The 20487-nt window shown below is 51.3% G+C and overlaps 1 protein-coding gene across 2 annotated transcripts in view; it reads left to right on the top strand.

Annotated features, from left to right (window-relative positions):
• NPHP4 (nephrocystin 4) overlaps positions 1-20487 on the top strand; it is a 120699-nt gene that overhangs the window by 79194 nt on the left and 21018 nt on the right. For both annotated transcript variants that reach the window (XM_057703523.1, XM_057703513.1), the window contains exons 12-18: positions 309-370; positions 2250-2375; positions 3658-3806; positions 3961-4152; positions 4593-4780; positions 17053-17213; positions 18077-18257. In XM_057703523.1, the coding sequence (XP_057559506.1) occupies positions 309-370; positions 2250-2375; positions 3658-3806; positions 3961-4152; positions 4593-4780; positions 17053-17213; positions 18077-18257 (1059 nt within the window). The remainder of the gene's footprint in view (positions 1-308; positions 371-2249; positions 2376-3657; positions 3807-3960; positions 4153-4592; positions 4781-17052; positions 17214-18076; positions 18258-20487) is intronic.

Here is a 20487-nt window from a genome sequence, read left to right as displayed (position 1 = left end):
CACGAGGGCCTCAGGTGTCTGACAGCCTCACGTCTCCCCGGGTGCGTGCGGAGTGAGCCACACAGCAGGGAGGGAGAGGCCGAGGGAGTGGGGAGCGAGCTCGGGGTCCATCATGCAGGCGGTGACTGTGGACCAGGCCCGGGGTCGGCTTGCCAAGCGCTGGGGCTGCCTGGCGGCCGCTGCCCAACCCCAAGCACCAGTTGCCTTCGAGGGGAGACGCACGCCAGGCCTGCCTGAGCCGGGCTCGGGGTACCCTTGCCAAACCCAGGCTGACGGGCCCCTCCCTGTCCCCCTGTGCTTCCTCCCAGGTCCACCAGCATCGCCATCCCAGGGACTTGCTGCCCTTCAGGACTCGCCCGTGGGACCAGGGGTAAGTCCAGGCCTGAGAGGCCTGTTTCAGGATTCCAAAATCAAGTATTTAAAGGTTCTGGGTGCAAGAAGGTACTCTTTGCATCTTTTAGAAGAGTTGATGTCCTGTTTACTTGTGTGGGCTGGGAAGGGTGCCGCAGGTGTGGGGGCACAGGTGTCCTTAGCTACCCTCCTGCCTGTCTACACAGTGGGTCCCTAATGCGCTGCTCCAGCGCTGACTGTCAGGGCTGTGGCTTCTGGTGGTTGTTCATGACCCGCCAGTGTCCATCGAAGGCCTGTTTCCACCCTCCAGATGATGTGCTATGTCTGATGGCCGAGAATCGTTCAGGACTGAGCGGCCTTTGCTTTTCTTCTGAGACACTGAGGGGTGCTCTTTGCCCCTCCTCTCCCAACCTCTCTGCTAGGGGAGGGTGCCCGTGAAGCCACGGCTTCCCCGGGCAGCAGCCGGGCAGGTACACCGAGCGGCTGGTGCCGGAGGGGACAGGGCGGCACCGGCAGAGGCCGGCACCTTGGCCAGCCTGTCAGAGAGCAGACGTCTCCTCCGGTGCTGGGAGCGTGTGGCTGCCCCTCTGGGGTCCCGAGCTGGCCGTGGGTCCACCTGTGGCTCTGGGCTGGCTCTGGCCCCGTGGTTTTGAATGAGGTCAGAGTTAGCTTGTCCTCCTGATGACCTTGTCTGCCAACATCACCCTGGACACTGACTTTCTAGAAAAGCTGAATAATTCAGTATCCGAGGCTGTCCCCAGGAGGCGGCGTTAATGTGTACCGTGCAGCTTGGTTGGAAGATGGATCAGAAGCGAATGTTGTGTTTGCCTGAAGACACATGTTTGGGGACAGACTCCCAGGTCCCTGCTGGCCTGTCCCAGCGTTTTCCCTCCAGTGATTCGTGCACTGCCCCTACGTGCTAAGGGGCCACAGGATAGCACCTCCCACTCCCAGGGGCGGGAGAGGCTCATGGAAGCTTGTGGGGTCTGAGGGGAGCTGAGCAGACCCCAAATTCTTCTCTGCCCCTAAGATGCTGCCCAGATTCCCCAGTGCCACACGCCCCTCACCTGTTTCTTCAGCACCTCTTCACATGCTGGGTCCTTCTCTGTACCAGCACCGCCCACCCCCACCCCACCCGGGGCTGACTGTCACTGCTGATGGCAGACGTCCCATCTGTAACGTGCATGTTATAAACAGAGACCAGGATCTGTGAGACGGGTCTTCAGGAGAGCGAGGGCCCCTCCACCTCTCCACACCAGCCTTTTACAGCAGCATTGATTTTCTGTGTATTTGTCACATTTGTAGAAGGCTTACCCTGTGCCGGGTACCATGCCAGGCCCTGTGCCAGGTGCTGTTAACATCCCGTTCACAGGTGAGGAGACTGAGGCAAAGCCGGGTTAGTTACGTGACTTGCCCACGTCACGTGGCAGTGAAGTGGTGGAGCAGGGATTCCCGGGCCCAGTCAGCTGCCGTCATTGTCGTTGCCTTAACAGGCAGGTTCATGTCGTAGGAACACAGGTGGTTAGAATCGGAAGGGGTCGTGGAGAAGTTCAGTCCAGGGATGGAGGTGAAATCCAGAGAGGTTCAGAGAGCAGCCGGCCTTGCGGTCCGAGAGGCAGAGAAGCCGGCTTCCCTGGCTGTGTCCCCTTGTTCACTTGCTTTTCCTTGTTAATGACCTTTTTATTCAGATGTTACACTGCAGGGGAGACCACAGAATCGCACCTCTCAGTAGTTAGAAAAGAAGCAGTTAGATGCAGTGCCAGCTCCCAGGAGATTCCAGACCTCGTGCCTCCTGCGGCCGCATCCAGAGTCCTCCTTCCTTCCCAAGGGGGCGGGAGGGGCTTTGTGACATGATTGGGGTGCGTTTGGTCATCTTACCCAAGCTTTCTTCCCTTCAGCTGTCGCTTTCCCAGCTGGCGGCTTCCCCACAGTCCCCGGCTCAGCGCCGTTCCCGCTCGGCCAGACCCTCCTCGCAGCCACCAGGGAGCCCCAAGCTCTCCCCGGCCCTGGCCCCAGCCCTGGGGGTAAGTAGCCCGCCCCTCCTCCCGCCCCGCCTTCTTCCGGGGGAATGGCTCCAAACTCCTGGCTTCGGTGGAGGTGCCTGACGTTCTGAGCTGCCCTGGTCCTTGGCGAGGTGACGCCGACCTCGCGGATTCTCTGTGATAGGGGGTAGGACCGGGCCGGGCATTGCACCCTTCCAGCTTCAGCTGTTTGCCACCATCCGTCTTGGTGACCAAGGGGCATTTGGTCTGAGAGCTTTTCCTGCCATAGGGCTTGATTTAGGCTTTGTTCTACCTGAGAAGATAAAGGAAAAGCGCCCTTAGCTCTCTGAACATGAGAAAAAAAAAGGGAAGTTTCGCTGGAGATGTACGTAGGGGCTGGTCCAAGCTGTCAGCTCCCCCTGCAGGACGCTCGCCTTGCCGCTGGAGGAGCGTTCGTGAAGCCCACTATCCCAGACTCCAGTAGGCTCATGGGCTAACGTAATAGGCCTGTTTCCTTCCACCGACCTTGGGGAGCTCATGTAGGTTTTGCTGGTTCACCTGCAGACTTCAGTCTTGCCCTGGAAGTCTGTCAAGGAAAATGGCTCTAGGGAATCACTTCCTTGAAAACCCTGATGGTGAAATTCCTGATTCTAAAATATCTCTGGGCTTGTGTAGTTGTGAAGAGCCTGCCTCTCTTCTGTTCCTGGCACCAGAGCCCCGTATTCCTTGCCCCGGTCACGTGGGGCTCCTTCTGAACGGAACAGGAAGCTTGGGAAGCCAGCTTGAGAGATAGTGTCCTGGGCCCCATCAAGCTCTCGCTTTAGACGGAGGTGGGAGGCGGATGCAGGTGAAAGCCTAGAGCATTCGGTGACGTGGGGACAGGGACATGTCTGCACATGCTCGGGGCCTCTGTCCCACAGTCTTGCGTCGTTGGAGACGGTTTCATCTCTCTGTTCCACAGACATTGTTTTGATGTTGATGTGCCTTCTCAGGCATCAGATATCTCCTGTGCTACTGACCTGTCCAAAAAACTGATGATTCCTTCCTTGTTGCCTTTCGACGCACATAAAATACAGGATGCCCAGGTGAACTTGAATTTCAGAGAAACAATACTTTTTAGTTTAAGTGTGTCCCAGATATTGCATGGGGTATACTTATACTAAAATTTTTCATCGCCTACCTGAGATTGCAATGCAGCTGAGGCTCCTGTGTCTTCACTTGCAACGTGACAGAGGCAGTCCATCATGAGCCCCTCGTCCAAGCATCCTCGCTGACGGGTTGGGATCCTTGTTGGCCTCACCTGGGGTCCCATTGTGTTCGGCAGGGGTTCCCCTTGGAGGGCAGGATCTCTCACCTGGAAGCTGACCTGAGCCAGACGTCCTTGGTCCTGGGGACATCTGCTGCTGACCAGTTGCAGGAACTGCCTTTCACGCCTGTGCACGCCCCGATCGTCGTTGGGGCCCAGACCAGGAGGTGAGGGGCGGGTCTGGGAGGGCCCCGGGCAGGTGCTGGCGATCAAGGCCCTGTGACTCCCTGAACAACAGGCTGTCCTAGAGAGGTGGCTTTCCGGGTCCCGCCTCTCGGCCGGCCCTTTCCTGGAGGCTGGCTCAGGAGGCTTCTGTTCCAGCTCTGGAGGGAAGCTGTCACGGGCCTCCCTGGCGCTGCTGCAGTCCGCCGGCTTTCCGGAGATTCTGGATGCCAACAAGCAACCAGCCGAGGCCGTGAATCCTGCAGATCCCGTGAACTTCAGCCCTCAGAAGGAAGAATCAGACTGTCTGCAAAGCAGTGAGATAGTGCTGCAGTTTCTTGCCTTTAGCAGGTAAACTCTGTTACTCTTTTTCTGGCTTTTGCACTTCTCGTGTTGAGGAAGAACTTCTGTGTGGTCCTGGCAGAGGTCTATGATCAGGTCTTACTGGATTACGGAACGCCCTCTGTCTTTCTTTTAGTTTGGCTGGGACCCACCCACAGCCATTTCCAAATGCTGTAAAACCAGCTTTGACCGATCTCCTGTGGTCCTTAGCTACAACGTGGACAGCCTGTCACCCTGTCCTCGGGTGCTGGTGTGGCTCCCAGAGCAGGGCTCTCCAGCCACGCCTGAAGTGGGGGGATGCCCGGCGGGCTGCCCCAGGTCCCGGCGGGGCTGCTGGTGTGGGTGACGGAGGCGGCCTCTCACCGGCTGTCTCCCTGGGCGAGTGTGTGATGAGAGCCTGCTGCTCCACCCCAGACACTTGATTGACTCGGAGCTGTCATTGGATCCAGGTTGTCCCAGGACGACCAGGCCGCGCCGTGGCCGCAGACTGTGTACTTCACCTTCCAGTTCTACCGCTTCCCCCCCGAGACAACGCCGCGGCTACAGCTGGTCGAGCTGGACGAGGCCGGGAGGACCAGCTCGGCCTCCCTGTCGCACATCCTTGCCCTGATTCACAGGGACGGCTCCTTTGATGCGGGTGAGTGCTGGGCACCCGGCCGACGTGAAATCCAGTGCCAAGCTTTGTCTGTGAGTTTTATTATTTAAAAAATGTTGAACGATGAAGAACTTCAAGCACATTCAGAATCTGGGAGAATAGTGTAATGACTCAGGAGTGCCCCCGCCACTCAGCCTCGACGAATGTCGGCGACATCCCCACCCAGGGCTACCTGATGCAAATTCCAGACGTTATACAATTTCATCTGTAGATATTTTCTTATGTTTATCTAAAAAAGTAAGGTCTTTTTTTTTTTTGTAAAACATAAACTCAATAATATCACCCCATTTAAAAATTAATAATAATTATGAGTGTTAACAAATATCTAGCCAATGTTAACATTTCCTCAATAACGTCACAAAATTTTTTAATAGTTTGCTCACATCAGCTCTCAGTGCGGTCCACATGTGGGGGTGGTGCAACTCTCGAGTCTCTTTCTGCTGTAGCTGCCATCACCGTGCTGCCTCTGTGTCTTCACTTTATCTGTTGACATCTCCACGTTGCTGGTCTCCTAGAGCCTCCCAGAGTCTGCACTTTGGTTTTGCAGCCCTGTGGTAGCATCTACGATGGTGTCTATTCCCTGTTTTCCCTGTAAATTGGAGTTAGATCTAGACGTATGAGCAGAGGCACCCTTTTTGTTTGGGGCAAGGAGTCTGTTGCTGGTGGTGTGTCCCAGCCTGGGTGCATCTTATGCCCTGTCAGGGGACATGCAGACTGATGACTGTGGACTGATCACTTCATGCAAGGCTGCGTGGTGGTGGTATTCTACTCTTGGAATGCTGCCTTAAAAAGAAACGTCTCCTCATCAGCTATTTGGTTCCCTTGAGGTGCAATTCGTATAGAGAAGGCAGAATAATGCTTGGTTTTCTTCTCTGTTGTTTACTACTTTTTAAAACAGTGAGACAGTTCCCAGCATCCTTCACTTCCCAGCATCCCGATGGCTTTTTTTTTTTTTTTTTCTGGTATCATTGTCAACTAATGGATTTAAACTGCAGTGGATTGAAACATAGCAAATATGTTGTTGTTTTTGGTGACCAGTTGTCCTGTCTTTGGCCAGTCACACGGCTTGTAAGGGATGTACCAGGGGTCGGGACCACCATGGCCTCTTGAGTAGAAAGTAACAGGTGGAAAAAGATGTGTTAAAATATTAAATGCAAGTAGGTTAACAACATTAACATCAGACAAAAGTGACAAAAGGCAAGTGCATTGCTGGGGACCGAGAAGCCCATTAAATAATAATTAAGAGAATTGTTCACTAGGAAAAGACGATTCTAGCCTGTGAACATCTAACAAACACGCCTCCAAAGATAAAGGACAAATTGAGAGACTTTATGAGGAGAAACTGACAAGCCTACAATCATAGGAGGTTTTGACGCACTTCTGTCAGTAAATTGATTGATCAAGCAGAAAAAATTAATGAGGATATCATAAAATACAATTTAAAGAGATGATTTTATAGAACCTCTACAACCACTTTAGAGAATATGCATTATTTTCAAGTTCAGTTTGAAACTTATAAAAACTCATTATTCAGGTATGCATGTATATATCTTAGGCCACCAAGCAGTTATGGCCGTATACCAAGAGACCCTGTATCTAATCTAATTTTGCAGCATTCTTTGACCATGATACCTCAAGGTCAGAAATCATTCACTGCCTCCACCCTGAAGGTTCCAAACTGCTGAATTTTTTTTGAATTTTAAAACATATTTCTCATTTTCCCTAGGTAAGTGAAGAAATCAATATAGAAATGGCTACCTAAAACTGAATGACAAAATAATATTGCATATGAAATCTAAGTAAAGTGGCCTCAGCCATAAAAAGGAATGAAATTGGGTCATTTGTAGAGACGTGGATGACCTAGAGACTGTCATATAGAGTGAAGTAAGTCAGAAAGAGAAAAACAAATATATTAATGCATATATGCGAAATCTAGAAAAATGGTATAGGTGATCTTACTTACAAAGCAGAAATAGAGACACAGACATAGAGAACAAACATACGGATACCAAGGGGGAAGGGGGGTGTGAGAGGAATTGGGCGATTGACATATATACACTATTGATAGTATGTATAAAATAGGTAACCAATGAGAACCTACTGTGTAGCTCAGGGAACTCTACTCAGTACTCTGTGGTGACCTAAACGGGAAGGGAATCTAAAAAAGAGGGAATATATGTATATGTATAGCTGATTCACTTTGCCGTGCAGTATAAACTCACAGAAAGTTGTAAACCAACTATACTCCAATAAAAATTAATTAAAAAAACTAACAAGTAAAATGGTAATTACAGGGAAACTTGCAGCTTTAAATGCTTATATTGGGAGAGAAGAAAGTATCTTTCAACATGCTAACCTAATTGTTCAGCTCAAGAAGTTTGGTGAAAAGAAAAACAGAACAAACCCAATAAAGGTAGTAGGAAAGAAATTAAAAAATGAGCATAAATGCTTAGAAAACAAAGAAATAGTGAAAGGGGTTGGCCAAATTGTTGGGTGCGAGGGGTCACGGGGACAGCAGGTGATGTGCGGTTCCCTTGTCCAAGGTCACCATCAGTGGGGAGAGTCAGAGCCGTCGTGAGAGCCCGTTGTGCTTGCTGGGCCCCCATCAGGTGAGCGACAGGCAGAGGTCGGGTTGGGCAGCTACACTCAGCCTTGAACCTGGGGCAGAGCTGCTGCGCCCGCTGGCCTGTGGACCCCCATCATCCTCTCTTCCTGCAGACAGATCTGAGAAGAAGAGACAGGGGAAGGGGCGAGCAGCTCGGGCTCTGTTCCTTCCCCCAAACCCACCAGGCGATGAGCTGCTCGTGCCCTGGGAAGAGCGTGCTGGGCAGTGGGTGGGCACCGGCGTCCCCAGGTGGGCACGGAGGTGGGGCTGGGGGAGATGTGCTCCTGCAACTTTCCTGGGCTTAACCTCTGAGTTTATGGCCAGCGGGGGTGTGGCCCGCCTTGGGGGAGGGGACCAGTCACCACTGGGGAGGTTTCCCAGCCTTCTGGGACCACTTCTCCCAAACGAACCGTCTTTCCTTTGCTGGTCCCTCCGGCACTAGCAGTGGGTGGTTTAGCTTATGTCCGAAGGCTCTGAAATAATGCACGGATTTCAGGGCTTCTTTGCGCCCAGTGCTGAGAATTCATTCCCTGTTCTGTTTCCCGTTCTAAATGCTCTGCAGTCACTCGCTCCAGTGTAGCTCATCAGAGGTTCTGCCGCGAGGTTAAGTGATAGTGTGAAGATAATAAGAAAGGCCAACCACAAGAGGCGCTGCTGATTTGACTGTAAACCTCTTTCCATTATGAACTGCCTGGAGAGAAATTAGTCCAAAAGTTAAATTTCTCTGCAAGTGGAAGTCGAAAGAAATTAAACTCCAAAATCAAATTTTCTTGTCATAGCTAATTAAAATTCAAAGTCCAAAATTCTTAAGTTAAAGTCCAAAAAGGCTTTACAATTTCTTACACAGCTGAATCTTGGCTAAAGCCATCTCTAACTGGGCCGATCTGGGCTTCCTTCAGCAGCTCAAACCTGGGGGGTCCTCTCTGGATGTAGCGGGCCCCTCAAGGCCTCAGAAGTTGCATTGGTTCAGCACCGAGTCCTTCATGGGCCTCACTTAAGACATGTTTTCTTTTGTTGAGGAAATACAACATGCAGACAACAAAGTGCACCTTTCCATGAATCTTAAAAGATGATTAGATGTTATTTGTTAGAGCCCTTTTAGATTCATTGGGAAATTGAGCAGATAGTCAGGAGTTCCCATGTACTCCCTGTCCCCACCCTCCTGCATCAGCAACATCTTACATTCATGTAGTACCTTTGTTACAATTGCTGAAGCAACACGGATACACTGTTATTAACTGAAACTCACAGTTTACATTAAGGTTTACTCTCGGTGTTGTACATTCTGTGGATTTGGATAAATGTATAACATCATGTATCCACTGTTACAGTATCAGTCAGAATTGCACTGCCCTAAATATCCCCTGTGCTCTACCCTGTCTGCTACTGATCTTTTTACTGTCTCCATAGTTTCACCTTTTCCAGGATGCCACACAGTTGAAATTGTATAGTGTATGCTTTTTCAGATTGGTTTCTTTCACTGAAAATATGCATCTAAGATTCCTCCATGTCTTTTCCTGGCTTGATAGCACATTTATTTTTGGCACTGAGTGGATGCACCTCAGTTTATCTATCCATTCATCTGCCGAAGGGCATCTTGGTTGCTTCCAGGTTGTTGTTCAGGATTTTGTGTGGACAAATATTTTCAGCTCATTTGGGTAAACACCTAGGAGCCCAATTGCTGGATCGTATAGTAAAAGTATGTTAAGTTTTGAGAGAAACTGCCCAACTGTCTTCCAAAGTGGCTGCACCGTTTTGCACTCCCTCCAGCAGTGAATGAGGGTTCCTGTTTCTCCACATCCTCACCAGCATTTGGTGTCATCAGGGTCCTGGATTTGGGCCATCCAAGTAGGTGTGTAGCGGTAGCTCCTTGTTTTAGTTTACAGTTCCCTAATGACGATGCGGTGCATCTTTCCATCTGCTTATTTGCTATCTGTATGCCTTCTTTGGTGAGATGTCTGTTCAGATCTTTAGAGCATTTTTAAATTGGATTGTTTTCTTATTTGTTGTTCAAGAGTTCTCTGTGTGTTTTAGACACAAGTCCTTTACCATATATGTGTTTTGCAACTATTTTCTCCCAGCTTGTGGCTTATCTTTTTCATCCTCTTAATGGTGTCTTTCACGGAGGGACGATTGCCCTTTCTTGGTGGCTGGACCCACTCATGGAAAGTGGCATTTGAGACATCGTTGTCTCCTGTAAAGTCTGGACGTTTCCAGTCTCTTCCGCCCTGACCACCAGTTCTCGTGGAAGGTCACCGCTTCCCCTCCAGGTCTGAGTCCTGGTGCCCAGAGTCCATGACGTGGCCCCCACACGCCCTGTGGGCAGCCCTCAGCAGGCTCATGCCAAAGGGCTGCCACATCTGGTCCAGCTGGAGAAACCGCAGCTTCTGGGACCTGTAGCCTGTGGGCCTGGAGGCTGCCTCTGCCACACTATGCGTTCGACGCTGTGAGTACAACTTCTTTTGCTTCCTCTTTTTCTTCAGCAGTGAGATGTGCCGCTGGAGTTTCCTTGCTTATGACTGCCCCTGCTCCTTTCAGGAAGGTTCCCCGAGTTTGTGGCCATTTTGTCTGCTTGTGTCAGTCCTCGTGCTTCTATAGCACATGCGCGGGGCCGTCCTTCCTTGTTAGCTCCCTTGCTTTCTCGCCTGGACTGTCGTTTTTCTAACATGTGTCTCTAGGTGTTATGTCTAGCGGGGTCTTCCCTAGTGTGAGAGCTGGAGTCTGGGACAGCCGAAAGCACCCAGTGTCCTAAAGAATTCTCATCCATCTTCCCACCCCTGGATGATCCCGGCCAAGGGGGCATCTCCCACCAGACCAGGTCCCGGTCTGGAGCCTCTAGCACCGCCTTGCTCACCTCTTTCTCACTGGATCTTGTCTCTCCCGTGCCTCCTCCAAGCACCCTGATCCCGTGTCCCCCACTGCAGAGGTTGTGGCGGTGCATTTGGGAGCACTTGCTTTCTCTCTTTGTTCATCTTTCCCCTCCCCCTCGAGATCACTTGAAAGTAAAATGCAGACCTGGTGACACTTTACCTCTAAATGTAGCAACATAGATTACTTGAAAATAAGGACGTCCTTTTCCATACACACAATTCTGCGATCATACTTAAGACCGTAAGAATTTCATAGTCGAATTTTCCCCTTTCCCCTCACGTGTCCGTTATAGCTGTGTTTTGCCCTGACACCCAGTCCAGGTCAGGTGTTATTTGGGATCATCTCTATAGTCTCTTTCCGTCGAGACTTGTCTCCTGCATTCTTCGTCCAGTGGCGGTGCCTTTGAAGAGACCAGGTGAGTTGTAGGAGGCCCCATGTCGCCTGTGTGTCCGATTGCTGCCTCACCTGGTTGTCGGCCTTTCTCATCCCCAGTGGTTCTCATCCACTGGTGGGAGGCTGAGGGCTTGGTCTCCTTTGGATTTTGGCGTGAACACTTCATTGTCAAGGCTGCGTGCTGGGGTGTGTCCCGTCGGAGGCGCCGAGGTCAGGCGGTGTCACCGTGGGGGCGCTCGTGCGAGCGCTTGGCTGGGCACCTGCCCCAGGCGTCTCCAGTGGGAAGAGGAAGGCGCTTCCCCCTTGGAAGGCTTCTTGGGGCTTCGTGTGAATATGCGACCCCACCAGCCCTTCACCTGCTGTCCTAACTGCTCGGCAGCACTTTGCCTGGATCAGCTGTTTACACAGAGCTTTCAAAATGGTAATTCTTCTAATGCTGTCATTTGGTCTCCATTTGTGAGCTGACATTCTTCTATGCAAAGAGGCTTTCTTTCATCAACGAGGGGTGAACTACATATATGTCCTCCAAAAAAGGCAGAACAAATATTTAATACTTGCCCTTTAATTTCCAATTTTCAGAGTAAGAACTACTATAATAGTTACTACAATAGTGACAGTTGAGGTTTTGTACGTCTGGCTCTTTGTTTCATCTTTGGAGTGTGACTCTGATCTCTTGGATTTTTATTTATCCATTATTACTACTTTTTGATGTGCTAACCCTCCCCCCCAGTCTGGCCAGCGGTAGCCCTTCGGGTTGGGCCGAGTCTGTGGGCAGGCTCTGGTTGGACTGTGTGCAGGGCCTCGCTTTCTGGAGCAAAGGTGTCCAGGCTCACCTTGGGCTTTTTCTGCCTCAGACCCAGGTCACATGTTTCTCCCAGGAGCCTGGCCCCCCACTGGGAGTGCTTTCAAGAGATCACCATCTGGGCGCTGTTTTTTGTTTTTTTTGTGTCTTTTAAATTTTTGCCTGTGCTGCATGGCATGCGGGATCCTAGTTCCCCAACCAGGGATCAAACCCACACCCCCTGCAGTGGAAGAATGGTGTCCTAACCACTGGGCAGCCAGGGAAGTCCCCTGGGTGCTTTTGATCTGGGTCTGTCTCACTGCTTCTAGGCCTTTCCCTGGGCAGAGCTAGGGCATATATATTAAAACATGAGTTCACCTGGATATTCCTAATTCAGATTTAGAGTGTTTTCCTTAAAATATTTTATTTGTATCCCTTCCCTCTTAAACTGAAAATCGTTATTCCTGATAATATATTTACTCATTTACTTTCCCTTCTAATTTACACCGCTAATGTGAATGCTGACGGTATAGGGCAGATGAGAGTTCAGATTCCTTTGTGTTCTTCTGGTCTTGGGCCGTGTCCCACCGAGCACATAGAGTGTGTGAGTGTGGCCAAAAGCCCTTGAGTTCACTCTTTTCTCTGTGGAGTTACGTTGCCTATTTGATGTTCAATTAGATTTGTTTGCTTCAATTTGTTTTCAATTTTAGGTTTTCTTTCTTTCCTTGTTGATTTAATTTGTTGGAATATTTACGTGACTCAAAATGTAAAACCGTAGTTGAATATGCACTCAAGGCTCCCTTGGACCCTCAACCCTCTGGACAGTCCCCACCTGCTCAGCCTCCTGGGGGTAACCAGGTTTCTAGTTTCTGGTGTAAGCAAATACTTACATTTTTATTTTCCCTTTTTTCTTATTCAGTAGGTAGCATACCAAATACACTTTTTCACTGTGCTTTTTTCAACTCACTTGCCCTCCTGAGTTCCCCTCCACGTGGAAACCATCTGCCTTGCTTTCACAGCTACATCGTGCGGCATTGGGTGCGTGTTCTGTGCTTTATTCAACACTCATCCTCCTGATGGAGGTTTGGGTCTTTCCAGGGTTCTGCTGTTTCAGATAATGCAGCAGTGAGTAACCTTGTGTTTCGGGAGTATTCTGTTGCGTGGAGGTGTGCTTTAGGGCAGATTGCTGGCAGGGGGTTTATAGGATGGAAGACTGCAGTGGTGTTGATAGACGTCCCCACCTCCTCTCTGTTAGCCTGTGACCTTTCGGCCTCCCCCACATCCTGATTGAAGTGAGATGGATCTTAGTGAAGTTTTAATGTGCGTTTCTCTTATAGTGAGTGAAGGTGAGCATCTTTTGTTGTCATCTGCAAACTTCTATTCATGTCTTTTTCCATTTCTCTATCAGGTTTTTCATCTGTTTTTGTCCTCTGTTTTGGGAACTCTATGAGGAAGGTTAGCTGTTGCCCGTGATGCAGGCTGCAAATATGTTTCCTATTTTGTCATTTGTCTTTTTGCTTTGCTTATGGTGGGTTGCTCTGTAAAGGTGTTACTCTGATGTAATCTAACGTGTCAGTCTTTTACTGCTTCTAGATTCTTGAGTCATAGACGCAAAGTCTTTCTCCTCCTATAGCTCAGCTAGAGATTTGTGCATGTTTTCTTCTAGGACTTGGAGGTTTCATTTTTTACATTTAGATTTCTGATCTATATGTAGTTTATCCTGCTGCGTTATAGCAGATACGATCAGTTTTATCTTTTTCCAAATGTCTACCCGGTTGACCCAGTACTATTTATTAAAAAGTTCATCTTTTTCCCCAGTGACTTGAGAGCCACACATCATACACCAAAATTTTTTTTTTTTTATTACTTGGGTGTAAATCTGGACTCTCTTGTTTGTTCCATTAGACCAGGGGTTGGCAAGCTGATTTCTGTTAAGGGCCAGATCGTAAATGTTTTAGACTTTCTGGGTTCACATATGATCTCTGTGTAATCAGTTTCTTCTGTTTTTCACAGCCCTTGCAAAATGTAAAAGCCATTCTTAGCTCACCGCGGGGTTGGCCTGCGGGCTGTAGTTCGCTGGACTCTTCATTAGACTGTCTGTCTGCCCACGAAGGTCACGCTCTTTGACTAGAGGCGCTACGTTATTCTTCCTTATGTGGTTCTCCTGGACAGTCTTGCTGGTTTAGTTTTCCATGTGAACTTGTTAGGCTCTTTCTGGGGGTTCTGGAGTGTTCATAGGTGAACATGGGGAGAGCTGCCCTCTCAGGACGGGAGCCGGCCTGCCTGGGAACGGGGATGTCTTTCCATCTGCTCGTTTCTGCTTCCCTGTCTTCTGAAGACCCGTAAGTGTGCCTCAAACAGGTTTTGCTATTTTCTTGTTTTCTAATCAATTAGATTTTGCATTTATCTTTATTATTACCCTCTTCTGCTTTCTTTTTGGTATTCTCTATTGTTTTCCTAATTTGTTTGAGTTGCTTAATTCATTTAATTCTTTTGTTCTTATGGATATAAAGTATTGAAGGCTATGAACTTTCCTTTGATTATTGCTTTGTGTTTTGGTGATTCTGTTAAGTAATATTTTCATTATTATTATTCTAGAACATCTCTTTTGATCGTGTTTTCCCCAGTGGGGTCGGTGCTCCTGCTGCCCCTTCCCTGCAGCCCAGTGGGTGCTGTGAACTTGAGCTTCCACGTTCCCCGCTCCCCACTGCAGTCCCCACTGCGCCTGGACGAGCCAGCCTCAGGGTGGGTGTCGGGAGACTGACCAGATACCACAGGCCACTTAGTTCTCAGAGCTGGCCAGTGGGGGCTGGGGTGGGTGGCAGGTGACCCTGGCCTCGCCTGGCCTCGTGGCTTGGCCTGGCCACTTGAGATGGGACACTGGGGCCTGGCTTGCCATGTGTGATGTCATTCCGAGCCCCTCCCGTGGCCTCTGTCCTGCCGCTTGCTGCCCCTCCATCCTGCGGGGTGCTTCTGTTAGCGCTCCCTCTGTGGCTGGAGCCGCTGGTCCTTGCTCCGTGTCCCCTGGGCCCACCGAAGGCCCTCCCCCCATCGCCCCCCCCCCACCCCCCCCAGCGCCCAGAGCTGGGTCCCGTCCTGACCCCCTTCACTGCACCCACTGGCCGCACTGTCCTGGCCCTGAGGAGAGCGGAGGGGTGCTGTGTGGGTGCCCACGGGGCGAGGCGGCAACAGAGGGTGAGGGTCCCAGCCTGCCGGGGCCGCTCGGCTGCTGAGCGAACGTCCGCCCTCCTCCCCAGGGCTGGCGTTGTGCACAGCGGGGCCACGTAGGTGCTGTGACTTTACTGATGGAAAGGGCAGCAGTGTTGTTTTCAGTGTGTTTCCCCTGCATTGCTGTCCCTGCACTTTAACTAATGGTGGTTTCAGTGACATTTTTGTCAACTCAGGATTAATGATGACGCCACTTTGAAAAAGTGAAGGCGGGGGCCACTGTTTGGCTCCGATCTCGTAGTGAGAAGCGTGACACCAGGGACGACCTCGGAGAGGCCTGTGCTCCTGCGGGGCTGCCGGGCATGTTGGCGGTGGGGCTCGAGGTGGGCGAAGCCCCATGTGCTCAGCTTCTTCTCGGTGTGAGCTCTACACGTGCCTGTGTGTGAATCCCAGTTTTTAAAAAAATTTATGGACATACAGTTGATTTATAATGTTGTGTTAATTTCTGCTGTACAGCAAAGGGATTCAGTTATATATACAATAAAACCTTGGTTTGCGAGCATAAGTCGTTCTGGAAACATGCTTGTCATCCAAAGTGCTTGTATATCAAAGCGAATTTCCCCACAAGAAATAATGGAAACTCAGATGATTCGTTCCACAACCCCAAAATATTCATATAAAGTGATTACAATGCAGTAATAGAATACAAAATAATAAAGAAAATACAAAATATTAAGAAAAATAAATTAACCTGCACTTACCTTTTAAAACCTTCGTGGCTGGTGTGAGGGAGACGAGAGAGGAGGATTATTGTGTAGGACGACTTTCATGATCACTAACGGAATCACCGCTATCTATTGGCTCAATGGAATCTTCTTCTTTTTGTGCACCTTTAAGAAGGAACCTATCCAATGACGCTGGTGTTTGCCTCCTTCTGAGGATTTCGTGGAAATGTGACATTGCATTGTCATTAAAGTTTCATCGCTCGCACTGCTACAGTCTTATTTGGGTGGTGCTTTTCTACAAAATTTTGCACTGTTCCCCACATGTTACACATCTCCCTAATCGCATTTAAAGTGCGGGACTCCTCCGCCTTTTCCTCCTCCTCCTCTGCAGACGAGATCTCCTCCATAACCTCTTGCTGTTGCCCGCGATGCAGATCCATCAGTTTGTGGGTGGTCGGCTCCCTTGGCTCAGCTGTGATCAGGTGACGTTCGGTGTCTCGTACTGCACGACACCGCTCGTGTATCAGGTTAAGGTTCATTAGAAATGTGTGCTTGTCTTGCGGAACACGCGCAGAACAAGTTACTCACAATCCAAGGTTCTACTGTACATTCTTTCCCATTACGGTTCATCACAGGGTGTTGAATACAGTTCCTGGGGCTGCATGGTAGGACCTTGTTGTTTACCCATTCTGTGGACAATAGTTTGCACCTGCTAACCCTAACTCCCACTCCATCCCTCCCCCACCTGCTCTCCCCTTTGGCAACCACAAGTCTGTTCTCTATGTCTGTGAGTCTGTTTCTTTCTTCTTTTTTTGTATTTATTTTATTTACTTTATTTATTGTTTTTGGCTGCATTGGGTCCTCGCTGCATGTTGCGGCATGCGGGATCTTCGTTGTGGCATGTGGGCTTCTCTCTAGCTGTGGTGCGCAGGCTTCTCTTTAGTTGTGGCGTGCGGGTTTTCTCTCTCTAGTTGTGGCATGTGGGCTCAGTAGTTGTGGCACATGGGCTTAGTTGTCCCGTGGCATGTGGGATCTTAGTTCCCCGACCAGGGATCGAACCTGCATCCCCTGCATTGGGAGGCGGATTCTTTACCACTGGACCACCAGGGAAGTCCCTGTGAGTCTGTTTATGTTTCATAGATAAGCTCATTTGTGTCATATTTTAGATTCCACATACGAGTGGTGTTATATGGTATTTGTCTCTGTCTGACTTACTTCACTTACTGTGATCATCTCTAGGTCTGTCCATGTTGCTGCAAGTGGCATGATTTCATTCTTTTTTATGGCTGAGTAATAGTCCATTGTATATATGCACTACATCTGTATCTGGTGAACATCCCTGTTTTGACAGACAATGCAGGCAGCATTTCTCCCTAAGTCCTCCATGCCCAGAATTGTACTTCCTGGCCAGCCCCGCTGGGACATCTGTCCTTATCCAGCATAGACTGTTCCACCAGGACTTGGTGAAAAACATCAGTCTTATTTGGGGGGGAGCTTATTGTATACAAGGAAAGAAATGTAGTCCTCTGACCACCACTCTTTGTGTTGTTAATTTGGATATTTTATAATATTTTGATTAATGTATTTATTAAGCTGCAGCTCTGACAGAAGCAGAAATCAGTCCTCATGACGAGAGCAGAAACTCCTCCAAGTGTGAAGATGATGAATGGTTCCAATTACTTCTGGGCACATTTGGGGCCTCTTTGCACAGGGTGTCCGGGCTTTCAGCTGAAGTACCTGGTGGACCCCGGCTTCCTGAGACCCGGGGAGCAGCGCTGGTTTGCCCGCTACCTGGCCATGCAGACCCTGCAGATTGACGTCTGGGATGGAGACTCCTTGCTTCTCGTCGGATCCACTGCTGTTCAGATGAAGGTAGCGGTCCCCCTCGGTCCCTCCTGCGACGTCTGTCACCAGGCAGTGTCGGCCGTCGCCCAGTGGCCTGGCTTTTCGGTTCAAAAATTCAAAGCACTGCCGTGTCCTCTCCTTCCGCAAAGGAAAGGATGTTCACAGAGTCTAACTTGATCATGCTGGGTTACATCCTCCCAGTTATCAGTTCCTCCTGTGAACTGACCCACCAGGTAATGTCACGTGCGCTCCCTTGACCGTGAGGGTGGACGTTCCCTGAGAGCCCCCCGGGGTTGGCCTTGTTCTCCGAGGGCCTGACCCGCCTATCGGAGGCACACCCTCAGGGTACAGGACGGGATGAATGAGTGATGGGGTGGGGGCTGAGGACTGAGGGGTTAAACTTGGTTAGCAGAGAAGAGTGAGGTCAGAAAGGTTCTGGTGCTGCCTGCGTTGGCCTGCCCTGGCTCTGACCAGCCTCGGCCTGACCTGGAGACCCTCTTGACCCGGCTCCGTCCACCCCGTGGCCCCTCCTCAGACGCCCCGCCTGCCTTTCAGCCACACTGAAGCCCCCAGCTCCTGGCCTGGGCCTGGTGTGCCCCCACCCGCTGCCTGGAGGCGGGTCTGCATCCTGAGGGGCCCGGTGGAGATTCCCTGGGGCTCCCGCTCAGCATCCCCATGTTCTGAGCTCTGCTCCTGCCTCCTCCCTGCACAGGGGCTCCGTGTGGGTGGCTGCCAGGCCCGCGCGTGCACCCCTGGGACGCTGCGTGGGCGAATCAGGTTGCCCTTTGTTAAAGACTTTGTGGGAAAGACCCAACATCAAGGACCCGGGTTTTCAGAAGCAGGTGGCCTCTGCCCCGGCTGCCCTCTGACTGGGCCTCTCTCTTCCACAGCACCTCCTCCGCCAAGGACGGCCGGCCGTGCAGGTCTCACACGAACTTGAGGTCGTGGCGACTGAATGTGAACAGGGCGCCACGGTGGTGGGCGGAGACCTGGCCAGGTTTGGTTGTGTCAAGCCCATCGATGTGCACACGGTGGTGAAGGGCCGGCTGCACCTGATCTTGGCCAACGTGGGTAAGCGTCCCCGGCAGCTTCGTGTTGTTCCCGAGCAGCTGCTCTTCTTCCCGTTTGAGGTGTGAGCCCCTCTGGACGGTGGTCATATCGTGGGCTTCAGCACTCAGTAGGGATTCAGAAAAGCTCTCTTTGGCTTGACCGCTGAGCCTGCCCTTGACCTCTGAGTCTACCCTTGATCACTAAGCATCTGTCCTTGACCACTAAGTCTGCCCTTGACCACTAAGCATCTGTCCTTGATCACTGAGCCTCTGTCCTTGATCACTGAGCCTCTTTCCTTGACCACTGAGCCTCTGTCCTTGACCACTGAGCCTCTGTCCTTGATCACTGAGCCTCTGTCCTTGACCACTGAGCCTCTGTCTTTGACCACTGAGCCTGCCCTTGACCGCTGAGCCTGCCCTGGCGCCAGGTGTTTGGTGTTCCTGATTTCTGGCCGGGGTTTGGAATCATGAGCTGTCTCGGTCTTGCCCATGTTTTGTTTCTGTACCATCCATGGGGCATCTCTCTGATGCTCCTCAAATAAGATGACTGACTGGTCCCAGGAGAGAGTTTTGCCTGGAGTTTCAGCTCATAGCACGGCCTCATTGTGGAGGAAAGAAGAGAAAACTGTTCCTAAACTTCCACACGGCACGGCTTGGGAACAGAGGAGCAGAGGGACCCGCTTCTTCGGAGCCAAGCACCTGACCTCACGTCAGATGGTGTCCCCGAGCTGCTCATCAGAGACGCTGGGAAAGCCCCCCTCCTCCTTCCACGCGGGCAGGGGGCTGGGGCTGGGGGAGGCTGGGGTGGCCCTGCCTGGACATTCTGGGGGCTCCCCCGAGGCCCCTGATGGGAGGGGGCAGAGGCCAGCGTGAGTCCTCGTGGGGACCATGAAAGGATGGAAAGCAGGACAACACCAAGGCATCTGAGGTTTCCGGACTCAAACCTCTCCATCATTTTATTGGAGAATTTTCCATTCCTTACCTCCCAGCCTGATTTTAGAGCCTCGAGCCCCGGGGGCTTCCTCCATGCGGGGCCGACATCGCAGAGCAGGCGGCCCTGAGGCCGAGCAGCGCGCGCAGAGCTCCTCAGGCCGGCCCTGGGCACCTGCGCGCTTGTTTACAGATGTGGGATCCAAGGCGGCCTGAAAGACAGACAGTATGGAGATGGCAAAACTCAATTAGGTTCTGGAGAAATACATGAGTCGCGTGTGAGAAGCAGACATTATTCAAATGCTCCTGTAACCGTGGCGGGCTGCGGGAAGCATTCTGCCTCCTCTGCCTCCGAGGTTGTGTCTGGTGTTTTTCTGTTTGATTCACCAGCTCACACATGTGCAGCGACTCCAGGTTTTAAAATCTTATCTTCAGAAGAAAGATTAGCCCCATTATATGTTATCTTAAACTGTCATTTTCATACTTTGCCTGCAAGAGAGAGATAAGCTCTCAGGAAGGACCTGAGACACCAGCCTGGGAGGCGGTGAGGCAGATGCACAAGGGCAGATGAACAGAGGACAGACGCCGCGTGGGCCCCTTGCACGCCGCGGCCTCCCTCTGCACTCCTCTGTACGTTCTGCAGCTTTTGGAAAAAAAAAATAGTGTCGTGGCTTTTATTTCTTTATAAGACTGGGTGTTCTGCACAGAGCAGCAGGCGCAGGCCGGCAGGGGGGTGATGCTGTGCGGGCCTCTGGGGTGACCCAGGCAGGACGGCGCCTGCCTGGAGGGGCCCGGCCTCTGCATTCACAGCCGGCCAGACTACAGGCAGGTGAGCCCAGCCTGGACCACCCATCAGAGGGTGGTTCGGAACCTTTCCGTCCCCACTCTTCTCTGCTAGTCAAGTTTAACCCCTCAGTCACGTGTGAAGCCGTGGATCCGCCACCGCCACCCCGGGCTCCGGGGATCTTTTTGTGGGAGGGGGCCGCCCTCGTGCTTGGTGGCTCCTCGGCTCAGACGCCGTCTTTTGCAAGCCTCTTCAGCAGCTTTCCGTGATCCTTCGTCATGTACAGATCGCAGGAGCGCCGTTCCTTTCTCTTATCCTGTGACCTGGTTGCACATGGGACCACAGTTCCCCTGGGAGATCTGCTGTCACTGTGTCTTCAGGCCTCTCGAGGGGCCTCCCTGGGGAGGCTGGGGCTGCCCTGACCTCCGGCTCCACGGTCAAGTACCCGTGCTCTCAGGGTTGAGGGAGCACTGGGTGGGTGGGTGTGGACTGTGACGGATGACCGGGGTTTGGGGTCAGATGGTGTGATGTGCTCTGC

The sequence above is a fragment of the Hippopotamus amphibius genome, chromosome 1 (assembly GCF_030028045.1).
Source record: "Hippopotamus amphibius kiboko isolate mHipAmp2 chromosome 1, mHipAmp2.hap2, whole genome shotgun sequence".
Taxonomy (NCBI): domain Eukaryota; kingdom Metazoa; phylum Chordata; class Mammalia; order Artiodactyla; family Hippopotamidae; genus Hippopotamus; species Hippopotamus amphibius.
Note: the sequence above shows the minus strand (reverse complement) of the source record. Positions and strands in the feature narration are given on the sequence as shown.